The 12436-nt window shown below is 35.1% G+C and overlaps 2 protein-coding genes across 2 annotated transcripts in view; one reads left to right on the top strand and one right to left on the bottom strand.

Moving 5' to 3' along the window:
• The window catches only part of LOC125034274 (alpha-1,3/1,6-mannosyltransferase ALG2-like), a 13174-nt gene extending 8289 nt beyond the window's left edge, over positions 1 to 4885 (top strand). The window contains exons 2-3 of the mRNA XM_047626019.1: positions 2759 to 3489; positions 3734 to 4885. Of these exons, the coding sequence (XP_047481975.1) occupies positions 2761 to 3489; positions 3734 to 4513 (1509 nt within the window). The 5' untranslated portion in view covers positions 2759 to 2760 and the 3' untranslated portion in view covers positions 4514 to 4885. The remainder of the gene's footprint in view (positions 1 to 2758; positions 3490 to 3733) is intronic.
• A 1213-nt stretch (positions 4886 to 6098) lies between these two features.
• Positions 6099 to 12436, bottom strand: part of LOC125034205 (syndecan-like) — a gene marked incomplete in the record, with an annotated part of 123787 nt that continues 117449 nt past the window's right edge. Inside the window, 1 exon segment of the mRNA XM_047625907.1 lies at positions 6099 to 11257. Within this exon segment, the coding sequence (XP_047481863.1) occupies positions 11091 to 11257 (167 nt within the window).

Here is a 12436-nt window from a genome sequence, read left to right as displayed (position 1 = left end):
TAGGGTTCTGTTGATATTCACCTTTATGCATCCTAAGTAGGAACAAAAAAATTGAAATGCAAATCTAAACTGGTTTTCTTGTTGGCAGTTATTGTAAAGATTCCATGTTTGAATGTAAGTTTTTTTTTTTTTTTTTTTTTTTCTTCAGTTTAATGAAATATATTTTGTTAGATTTAGCACCCAAGTACTTTTTTTTTTTTTTTTGTATATAATCTTGTGTGGTACTCCTCAAAGCATAGCATTATACAGTGTAGGGGGATATTCTATTGCTGTGGACGATTGTCACCACACATGCCATGACTAATGGGTTAGGATTAAGACTGTGGTTGCCTAATGTAATCAGAGGGTTAAATTCATATGCCTTTTGATAATTCTGGACGTCACTTTTAATGATAAAATTCAGGTTCTTTCTCTTTATTGGATATTCAGGAATCTACAAGTCTGATTTTATAGAAAGTACACGATGTACTCTCATATTTATGCGACATCAACAGATTTAATAAAAAGTTTCATTATTGAATATGCTGGGTAGGGATACATCATTTAATGCCTTTTGTGCAGAATATGGTGTTGGTTCATTAGAAATGTACATTAAAACTAGATTTCTTTCTTTTTTTCTTTTTTCTTTTTCTCTTTCTTTTTTCTTTTTCTTTTTTCGTTTGAAAATTCTTTAATCCATCATCTAAGCTTATCTGTACTTCATGTTTCATATGTAATACTCTTGAAAATTATTGTAATATAAATCCTACACCACTGTAGAGTATATATTCTCTGTACTATATAAGCTCTGCTTCAGATTTTAGCCAGAACATTTTGCTACATATTTTACATTAATACTGCTACAGTTACTGATATTTTACTTGTAATTTACTTGTAATTTTAAGGAACCACAACAAGAATTTTATGCCTTTATAAAGTTGCAAATCTGGCTGAGCTCCATATATCTTTCGCTGCTACTGAGTTTTAGGTTACTTTTCCGACATTTTTCTTTCATTCAATATCAAGTGCAAAATGAAGGGGTAAAGTTGGATAATAGGGGATGGAGAACTTGAGAGCTGAGGCCATTAAAAATATTACACTTATAATGTGCATTTCTATGACTTTTATCTTGGTAAGGAAGGTGTTAACCATATTCCCATAGAGTACTTATGGGATAAGTATATTTCCAAGTACCATGTTCCTTTTTGACATGTTCTGTTGCTGTTTATAATTGTTTAATTTTGCCAAAAGAGTAACTTATATTTACAGACTATAGCTTTGGTATAGGATATGATATGGTAAATTATGTGCAGCCATGGACTGATATGCAGTGTAGTATGTACTGTTTTTGTATAGATTAAGGGACTGTCTACTGATAAAGGCCATATGTTTCTGGTTTTCTGCCTCCCGAAAGATAACACTGAGATTGTGAGAGTATATTTGTAGACCAAACAATTGCAATTCCTTTGTGCTATAGTTCTTTGCTTTGAATATTTTTTGTTGGCCTAGAAGGGAGAATAACTAATTTACCATTACACAAGAGGACATAAAAATACTAATCTTTGCGACCAGACTGTTGTCTTCCAGTTTTGAAATTTTCTTTTAGTTTTGTAGGCACATGTTTCCCAAGTAAGGTAATACTTTCACCCCAAGAAAGCAAAAATTTGAATGCACATTTCTCTCATTTTTTCAAAATAAGATCAGGAGAAACTTTTTTTCAACAAAAGTAATTTGAAGTTTGCTTTTATATATATATATATATATATATATATATATATATATATATATATATATTATATATATATATTATATATATATATTATATATATATATTATATATATATTATATATATATATTATATATATATATTATATATATTATATATATATGTATTATTTATATATTATTTTTTAATTTTTTTTTACTATTACTATTACTTTTTATCTGCAATACTAATGTTATATATGAAAAGAAAACATCATTGCAAGATGTTTCTATGCAATGAAACATCTTGCACTCTGGTCAGTGGTTTGGTTTATTGGATAACATAAAATGCAAAAGAACCATTCCAGAGACTCAGTTGATAGATAGATGTTATAACTTTTATATATTTATATTTTATATAACTTTAGGGATAGTGATATGTAGAACTCTATTGATCATATATTGGTGATACTTTAGGGGGACCATTTGCCCCATTCAATAGTCACAATATTTTTCATAAGTGCTCCTCTTAATGCATTTTGAATGATTCATTAATATGTAGGGTAAGTCAACAGACCAATAATTGACGTAATTCACTATGAGAACAACATTTTTAACAGAAACAGTCAAATGATGGAGGGGGATAGTTAGCTAATGGCAGACAGCTCGGATGTAGAGTGTCATTTTACATGTTGTCATCAATTCTTTTATGTACTTGTTACTTTGAAAACTAAACACATGAACAGGCTGACACATATCACCAGGAAGGCACATGCAAGCCATACTTCAAGTACACAATATCTCTTGACATTTAAATCTCCCAACAATTTTCTTTGGGTCTCTTGTCTATTTTTTGTTATTTTAAGTTTCATGCTAATCCATTTATATTTGATACGTAGAGGGAGTGCCCATCACTCAGGCTGACCATGGGCCACACAGTTCCCATATGACATTCCCCCATCCACTTCTCTCTCTCTCTCTCTCTCTCTCTCTCTCTCTCTCTCTCTCTCTCTCTCTCTCTTTCTTATTCATTTATTTATTTATTTGTTCATTTGTCTATTCCTCTTTCCCCAGCCATGGTGCGTGTGGTGTTCCTCCACCCAGACCTGGGCATCGGTGGTGCAGAACGCCTCATTGTCGATGCAGCTTTAGCCCTCAAACGCAAAGGTCACCAGGTCACTGTGTTCACCAGCCACCATGATCACAGTCATTGCTTCCCAGAGACTGTTGATGGCCAACTAGAGGTCCATTGTGCAGGTGACTGGCTTCCCCGGTCAACCTTTGGCAAGCTTTATGCTCTTTGGGCTTACGTAAGGATGATCTACTTAGCGCTCTATCTGGTGCTCTTTAGCAAGCTAGAGTATGAGGTGGCCTTCGTGGACCAAGTGGCAGCCTGCATCCCCTTTCTCAGGCTTAAGAGACAGACTAAGGTTGTCTTCTACTGTCACTTCCCTGACCTGCTCTTGGCAATGGGGGGTGAGGAGAGAGTAGGCAGGATGGCCAGAAAAATGGCCAAGGAGGGGGTGGGGGAGAAGGAAATAGAGGAGGAGGAGACAGGAATAAGGAAGAGACAGATCGAAGACACAGAAGACATGGAAGAAGAGAAAAACATTGAAAAGAAGAATCAGGACAAAGAAGATGAAGACTTGAAGAAAAAGGAGAGTCCGAAGTCCTCCCATTTAAGGAAGTCATACCGTTTTATCCTAGACAAGGTAGAAGAGTGGACAACTGGGCAGGCTGATTGCATCCTCGTCAACAGCCATTTCACAGCAGGAGTCTTCAAGGAGACTTTTAAATCACTTAAGGTAATCTTTTGTTGCTTTCAATATCTAGATGTAGTTCCTTGACTTCTTTATCACGTGTGTTTTGACCAAGAATTCTTTTAGGCACTGTTACGAAACTGTGATCATATTTAGGAGTATTTTGCATTGTGAGTATATAGATATATGCACTTCTCTATTTTTCTCTCTCTTACTTTTCATATGTCATACCTCCCTTCCTCTCTTGTCTTTTTGAAAATTAAATATCCTTTATTTTCTTTTGTTGCAGGTAACACCCCAGGTGGTTTACCCATCCCTAGACTTTGAGAAATTCAAACCCTTTGAGTCCCTCTCTCTTGAGGATGTGGGATTGGACCACATTCTGCCCCAACTTCCCTCAGAACCCATCCTCTTTCTCTCCCTCAACCGCTTTGAGAGGAAGAAGAACCTACCACTGGCCCTTGAGGCACTCAAGGTCTTACTTGAGGGGCACATTGGTGACAATGGCCAAGACCAAAAAAATCAGAAAGGAGATATTCTGCCTTCTCTCTCAGACCTCTTTCCCCTCGACCCTGATATATCCTCAAGGATTCTCCTTGTAGTAGCGGGTGGTTATGATCACCGTGTCCAGGAAAATGTCCAGCATCTGGAAGAGCTTGAATCACATGCCTCCCGCCTCGGCATCTCTGAACGGGTGGTATTCCTACGGTCACCCCCAGAGCCCCAGAAGGCTGTCCTGCTGCGAGTAGCAAGGGGACTGCTGTATACACCAGAAGCTGAGCACTTTGGCATTGTCCCCCTTGAGGCAATGGCCTTAGGGACCCCTGTGCTAGCAGCAGCTGGAGGGGGGCCTCGGGAGACAGTTGTGCACGGGATGACAGGGTTTCTCCTTCCTCCAGGAGAGGCAGGGGGTTTTGCCAGGGCCATGGGGGTGTTGGCCAGGGATTCCAAGGAGGCGAAGGACATGGGGGCCAAGGGACGGGAGAGGGTTCTTCGGGAATTCTCCAGTCAGAAGTTTGAGGAGCAGTTAGACAGGGTGGTGAAGGGGGCATGGGAGGGTCAGAAATAACTTGGGTGTATTAGGTACAGTTAGATATACTGATAGTGAGTTAAGGAGAAAGTGAAATGGAAAATAAAAAATGTGAGTTGTGGAGCTAAAGGCAGAATTTTAGAGAATTAAGCAAAGCCAATGATAAAGCCAGAGAAAATTATTCAGAAAGGAATAAATTGGTAGTAATAGAGAGAAAGGAAATTGGCGATTGAAAAAAAATAAAAATAAAAATAAATTCTGGTCTGACTGTGATATATTTGCAAAAAAAAAAGAAAAAGAAAAATACAAATATTTATATATTTATATGATTGTAATAATGACTAAACCACTGTTATTTTTGCTTTGCATTTGTTATTGTTCTTATTATGATAATTATCACTATTATCAATAGTAGTATCAGCAATAATGTTTTATTGTACTTTCATATTATTTTACCGGTTATTAGCAATATCATTATATAAATCATTAGCATCATTAATTTTTTCTGTTTTATTTTATTTTATTTTATATAGATAAAATCATTTTTCTTCTTATGATTCATATATATATTATTCACTGTATGATTTCAGTATGAAAAATATTACCAAATAAAGATTATAAACTTGTTTTATTATTTCAAAGACCGAGTATGTGGAAGATATACCTGGTGCTGCCTTCCGATGGACTCTTATCAACACAAACATTTAGCCCAACCACCCTGGATTTTATGTTTTTTCCCCTGTAGTTTTTTTTGTAAATGTTGTTACATATAGATGGCTCCACGGGTAAATGTGTTTCTTCCTTTTAATACAATTGATATCAATACTGTTATTGTTATTATGTTATGATTATTAAATTGTTATTAAAATCTTGGTAACACTTAAGACAATGAAATAATACAAAAGAACCTTTCCAAAAGTCAAGAAAAAGGGTAAACAGGCGAGATAGGTAGGATTAATAACTGACTTCTTGGTGACTAAGCAATTGTAGAGCCATCTATGTGTAAATACAATAAATAAACTTATATTCCAGTGGGCATGGCATGTATTCTTGTCATATGTGCTGATTGGGTTAAGTTCCATGGTGATTGTGATCACCAAGCACAAAGCACAAGACGTTTCAAGTACCGGCCAGTAAGTGGAAGTGTTACCACTTTCGTGAGTCTCGTGGAGAGGGAGAGGGAGAGGGAGACAGACAAGACTGACTGACAGCATAGATAAGAAAATTGAATTTTGGCACAGCTTCATAGTAATGTAATTCCAGTTAATTTGAGCTCTTTTCTAAATAGATCTTTATGGATTGATCTTTGTTACTACCTCAGGAATGAAATCAAGATTGTGTTTAGGACACCGTGGTTTTTCTTGTTTTTGGAAAGATGGATCTGATGAAATTATATATATATATATATATTTCTTTTCTTTTCTTTTCTTTTTTCGTTTAGTTTCGTTTCTTTTTGGCCTTGAAGTTGTGTGTTTTGATGGGAATCCTTCTGTTGCATTCATAATTGTGAACATTATACTATATCTAATCAATCACATATCCAGGAATCCTGTAAGAAAACATATTTTTATTCATGTAATTATCACATTACAGACAATTTCATTTGGATAGTAAAAAACAAATATTCCATAAATGATTTATTTTCCAAGGACTACTTACTGAACACGTGTTATTCTAAGGTTGTCAGTCATACAAGTACAAAAGGATCCCGTATAGATGAACAGTCTAGGAAAGGATATCAGTATGAACGTTAATATACAGTTTACAATATGACATTGGGAGCAGGATCTCACATGGGGTGGCGGGCACATGCATCCTGTACTTCAGAAAATACAATCTCAAACTTTTCACTTATCTGACTTTAATTTTTCAATGGTCAATTCCATTAGCAAAACAGCCAGTTGCTATATGATATTTAAAATTATGTTATATTTTTTTAAACATTATTTTCATTAATTTTTTCCTTTCTCTCTTAAACTGTCATATAGTTGAGTGCACAGGACGTGGTGGGCCCTTCACACAAAGTGGTCACCTGCTGTAAATATGATGAGTTTTGACTGGGGACGACACGTCATTGTGACCCACGCTCTTGTTTTACAAAATACTATACACAGTTGCAAGCTGAGTCAGCCAACATGGGCTTCCTCCTTTCCTTTTTTTTCTCATTACAAGCATAAAGTTCTCTACTGTGATTCACAATAAATGGGGATAAAATTAAAGGGAAAAAAAGGTAATGCAAATCTAAATGTGTGACCAAATTAGTTTGTTTCTTTCCTTTTTTTTTTTTTTTTTTTTGAGCCACTGAATGCCAAAGTTGGCTGACACAACTGCAAGACGACTCCCTCAGCAATACAACACCATGATGAACACTTCCTGTGTCCTGTAAGGTTGATCATTTTTCTCTGCCATGGGGTTTTTCTCTTCCACCAATTGATAATCAAATATTGGCTACTGAAACTGTACCAACCTCCACCAGTTATGCACATGTTAATGGTAACATTCCTTTATACAAAATTTCAATACAAAATGGATACATACAATTGTCTACAGTTAATGCAAAATACAAAAAAGAGAACTACGCCCACCTGTGTACACAATGATGATTAAAACTGGTTTTCACAGCAGAAGTAATAATAATTATAATAATAGTGATAACAATAATAATAATCATAATAACCATAATAATCATGATAATTACAATACCATTAATCATATGAAAACATAAGAATAATTTCATTACACTTTCAAAAAGACCTAAACCTAAAACAGGTGCTTGTGGAGCTGAGTGAGTCATGGCTGCAGGTCCCCAGTTAACAATCTCTCTGACAGGATCACTTATGTCCATGCAAGCTGTAAGTCACTGGCAAGGGCTACTACCTCTGTAGCATCCTGCCCTGTGACATGCATGGAAGGACAGTGTGATCCTTACAGTGACCTGCAGGGGATGCGCTGTTTGTTTATTGGTCTATCTCACCATCTTTGTACACATAACAGTTTGGATATAATAGAATCCTGCCAAGTTTTCTTCCTTATTTTTCTTTTTCCTTACTTCTTTAATTTTTGTTTCTCTTCTAAGGTGAATTTGTGAAACGTTCTTCTATTTCCAGGGTATTGGGGGAGATAGGGAGGAAAGATGAAATGGTCCAACCAAACAAACAACAAAAATACTAAAACAAAAAAGGAAAAAAAGAAGAAGAAAAAAGAAAAACTGACAGATTCTCTATGTTGGATATTTAAAGGTGAGAACACTGAAGGAATCGGTGATTGGTTTAAACTGTCTTTCTCTGACAAATTGGGATAAGAAGAAGAAGAAAAACAAAGCCCTCAGTGATGATACCAAATAAAAGTTAAAAAAAAAATTATATATATATTTATATATATATAAAGAATTTCAGTTATCATGAACTTGAATATTTTACTTCCTGAGAGCTTCTGGTTTCTATAAATATAATTTTGTTCTTAATCACCATGACATCAACCTAATCCCGTAGCGCCACAAATTACAATCAATTAAAGTTATCCGTCCTGACAATTAATTCACCTTTTTGACTGGCTATTAACCCTAAGAATCCAGAAGCTTAAAAACAATAAAGATTAGCAATAAAAACAGATTAATTGGAAAAATCTTAAATAATATGCATAAAGAGGAGACCATATAATATGAACTCTTGGCACACTTTATTTATGAAAAAACTCTCCCCCGGTAAAGCCCTGGCTAAATCTAGAGGTTCGGATTGGACTGGAATAGACATATTAAAAAAGTTGTGCAGTACAACGTAATGATAATGTGACTGCTAGTTAATTGGTTAGTCAAGAGTATACATACAATGAATCTTAGGCAGACGCAGTATATACACACGTACAGGGTATGTAGCTCGGTATATACTGGTAACCAAGGGGACAACTTATTATAAAAGTGATAAAATAGATTGTGTGTGAGCGTGAGTACAAGTCTTGGCCCAGGAGCTTTTCCTTGCACAGTGCAATTTGTCAACTGAGATTTGCCAATTACATATCATCTTTTATCTATTGGTTCAAGTTACTTAGATGTTGTTTTTATAATTTTATATCAGAAATACAACCGATATTTTCTTTTCTTTTCCCTTCATTCATTTTCTTTTCTTATTATTTTTTTTACCTTCATTCCCTATTTCTCTAAGGTGAGCAAGTTTTCTTTCTCAAAGAACTACAAATACAACTTTTTTTGTTCTTTTTTTTTTTTATTGTTCATCACATTTATGGTTACTAGTTGCAAAAAAAAGCTCTTCCTGGATTAATTCATAATTTTTTAATTATTCCTCAAAAAACTGATGTTGGATTTTGATGGAACTGTCAAAAGTTCGCACCAGAACACCCTGCCCCACATGCTGGCTGTCTGAAAATGATAGGGTGGGTTTGCAACCGTTACCATAGTATAAATGCATTACTCTAGGTCTCCGACGGTAATCCTCACTGTCACCGTTGTCTACTCTAGCTGTGTAGTCCCTTCTCATTATATCCATAAAATAATTTGATTAAATGATAATTCCTCCAACCTTAAATATTAAAAAATATAATACATACTACACAATTGTAACCCACACATCAAAAAAATAATTCTTCAGTTTGGTGCACAGCTTATACAAGCACATATACATTGACTTTTCTTTTTTCAAAAAGATTTGATCACTGATGATGTGCAGGTGAAGTACAAACTGCCTGGATGTAGTATAATATTCATTGCCATTTTGAAGGTTCAGTGTCAGAAATCCTATGAAAGGTATGATCTTTTAATTGCAAGATTCTACATTCCTTCACCATGTACACTCATCACTGCCTAGCACTTCAATGAATAATTTTGTCATCAGATGTGATATTATTATTCACTTACAAAAAATAATAATAATAATCAAAACACCAATGAGCATCATCATAATCAGCTTCTGTCAGAACTAAGAACTCTTATAAATGTGAACTTCAATATAACTTTACTTTTTTTCATTTTCTTTTTTTTTTTTGTTAAGCAAACCCCCAAAGAACCTGTGTGTAAAATGGAGAGTGAAGTTTGCCCAGGCCCAATGCAGACAGCTCACAGCCAAGGAGAAGCCTGTTCCTAAGACGGGCTTACCAAGGCAATACCTCATCTGTATAAAGTACCTGAGTCCTTTGCACCTCCATTTGTGCTCTCACACTACAAGCAACCAACCTAAATTTAACTACTGTGCTGATTATGAAGATTGAACAGTGAGGTTTATTATTTTTTTATCAATTCTTAAGAGAGTATGAAAAAGGCTCTAAAATAATTATCTTTTTTCTTCCCTAATGACCCCCATGTCATATTCCATATGACACAAAAAGTCATAACCATCACATATAAGGAGAAAAGATCACTATAGAAAGGCAGGATTTTTTTTGTTCTAATCAGACCCTTGTTTTCAACACCACATATTTCTTGAGTTTATTTTGGGAAATACAAATATTTCTCACCGTCTATACAAACATTCTTTAAAAAAAAAGTAAAGCCTTGATTATCTTTCACATCAAATGATATAACCAACTGTTTGGTCAAAAAGAGTAAAAATAAAAAAGAACAAATTCACAAAGGTTACTAGACATTAGTTTCTGTCTATATGGCAAAATTAAAACTTTCTGGAATCCAAACAAAAATAGTAATAAAATCTACCTTTCTTGGATTTGTAGCATGATGTTGTATATTTTTACAAGAGCAGACTACATCCCCAAGTTATTTTTAACAAAGACAAAAAAAAGGACACATTCTTCCTCACAATACTTAACTGAAGGGATATTTTTTTTCTTTATCTTTCTTTGTGCACAAAACTGAAAAAATATGTTCCAATTCCTCACTCTGGTCCTGTTTTATTTTTGCAATATTTTTTTTTCTTTTTTTCTTTTTTTTTTTTTTAGCTCTTGCACCGTTTCAAGGACCAAATGTTTCGAAAAAGGAAAAAACATTGCACCAAAGCCTTTCTCTTCAAAAAAAAAAAAAAAAAAAAAAAAAAGACGTTGCAGAGCCAAAAGAAAAAAAAAAAATCTGTACATATTTTAGATGTTACACACAACTTTGAAGGAGGAATGGGAAAATATTTACAATCAGAATTCCTATGTAACCAACCTGCTGAAGCCTATTTACCTGCTAGGTTCCTTTATAGGATACTTTCTGTCTTCCGGGACTTGAAAAAAAGGTAGGAAAACATTCACACATCAATGTAGATTTTCCCCTCTTCCTTGCATCATAAAAAAAGGTAAAAATAAAACCAACAAAAAAATGATAAACACATAAGTTGATATGAGATTTCTCCCATAAACTCATCATCCCCTACATGGCAGAGGTCAGGAGAGACATCACTGCACCCCCCTTGATAAAATGGGGAGAGGTGTGATGGCTGGTGGCAGCATTTCTCTCATCTTCCCTTCCTTCCTTTCTCCTCGAAAGATGTTGCAGGTTGTGAGGACGAGAGAGCGAGGGGAAAGAGAACATCCACTCACCCTCCTCCTCTGTCAATATCCCAAGCTTGTTAAAACATACAAAATAAGGCCTAAAGATGAAAATAAATGTGAAAATCCCTCATCCTTCGCTCTACGTCTTATCTCTCTGTCTTCCTCGGAAGACTCGAGCTTAGGCATAGATCTCCTTGTCGTTTGGAGAATATGACGAGGTGAGAGGCATCCTCTTGGGCTCATCCAGGGGATAGGAGCCCTCATCCTTCTTCCTCATGCGGTACACGATGAACATGACGAGCAGGATGGCGCAGAGGAGGCCAACCACAGCACCACCAATAAATGCTGCAAAGGTAAAGGTCACATTAGTTACACATTCAGAAAACATTAGTTATATACTTAAAAAACTCATCCATTGTATGTTTCAAAAATCATAGTAATAATATATTTATTCTTGATAATACATCACAGGTATGATTAAACAACTTTTTAAAAACTACCAGGCCATGATTTAAATATGAACAGAAATTTTATATTATGATATTAAAAACAACAGGATTTGTATATATCAATATTACCACAATAAAGATCAATCCCCTACACATTCAGAGCTGGAAATGCATTATCATAGATTATACAGTGATACACAATTTTCCTATCCCCCTCCTTTTAGGAAGTTAAAAACACTGGTACATCCTCTTCATCTTTAATATAAAAGCATAAAAAAAAATATTTATTAGTGACAGTCTAATTTCCAAGAGTCTGTAAAGTGTTACTGTGGTGTGCCTAGAGAAAATTCAAATGTGGGTGGAAAACAAACTTAATCAAAGGCAAGTAAAACCATAAGAAATATATATATTCTCCTTGCCTCAGAATCGCAAGATGACATTTTTTTCTTACTTTCTTATTTTCTTTTCTTTATGTCTTGGAAACTTCTTGTAACTTTTGGTTACAAATTCTTAGGTTATGGGAAGGTATAATGAAGTAATTTTTGACATAAAATCTTTTGGGTATGAGCTTTAACTCCAACTTTTATCTGTCTTCTTGTTACTGTCCCCAAATGAGTCACCTGTTCTTTTAAGTTCCCTTCACTGTCTGTGTAGTTTAATCATGTTTGCATAATCAATTTCTAAATCCACTGAACAAGCCATTAATCTATTTGTCTATCTATTAGCCTTCTCTGTCTGCTTACACTATGCACTATCCATCAGCCCAACTAAACCCTTTCCCTCCCTTTCATTCTCTTTTCTCTCCTACTCTCCATTTGGTTCTCCCTCACTCTCTCTTTTGCTATGTGCATCATTCACATCATCTCCTTTCTTTCCAATTCCTCCTCCTTCTCATTTACTCTCATATAAGTATATACCATATCTCTCCCTTCCTCCCCTTCACTCTTACTGACACTTGACATGTTCTAGTCCCTACCCTCTTCCTCCCTTTTTCCCTCCCCCTCCCTCCCTTCCTCCCTTCCTTTCCTCCTCTCTTAGGCCTCCTTTACTCACTCCCTTCCTCTTTCTCTCCATC

This window comes from Penaeus chinensis, chromosome 17 (genome assembly GCF_019202785.1).
Source record: "Penaeus chinensis breed Huanghai No. 1 chromosome 17, ASM1920278v2, whole genome shotgun sequence".
In the NCBI taxonomy this organism is placed as follows: Eukaryota; Metazoa; Arthropoda; class Malacostraca; order Decapoda; family Penaeidae; genus Penaeus; species Penaeus chinensis.
The sequence above is the reverse complement of the archived record's forward strand: the minus strand, read 5'-3'. Positions and strand labels throughout refer to the sequence as shown.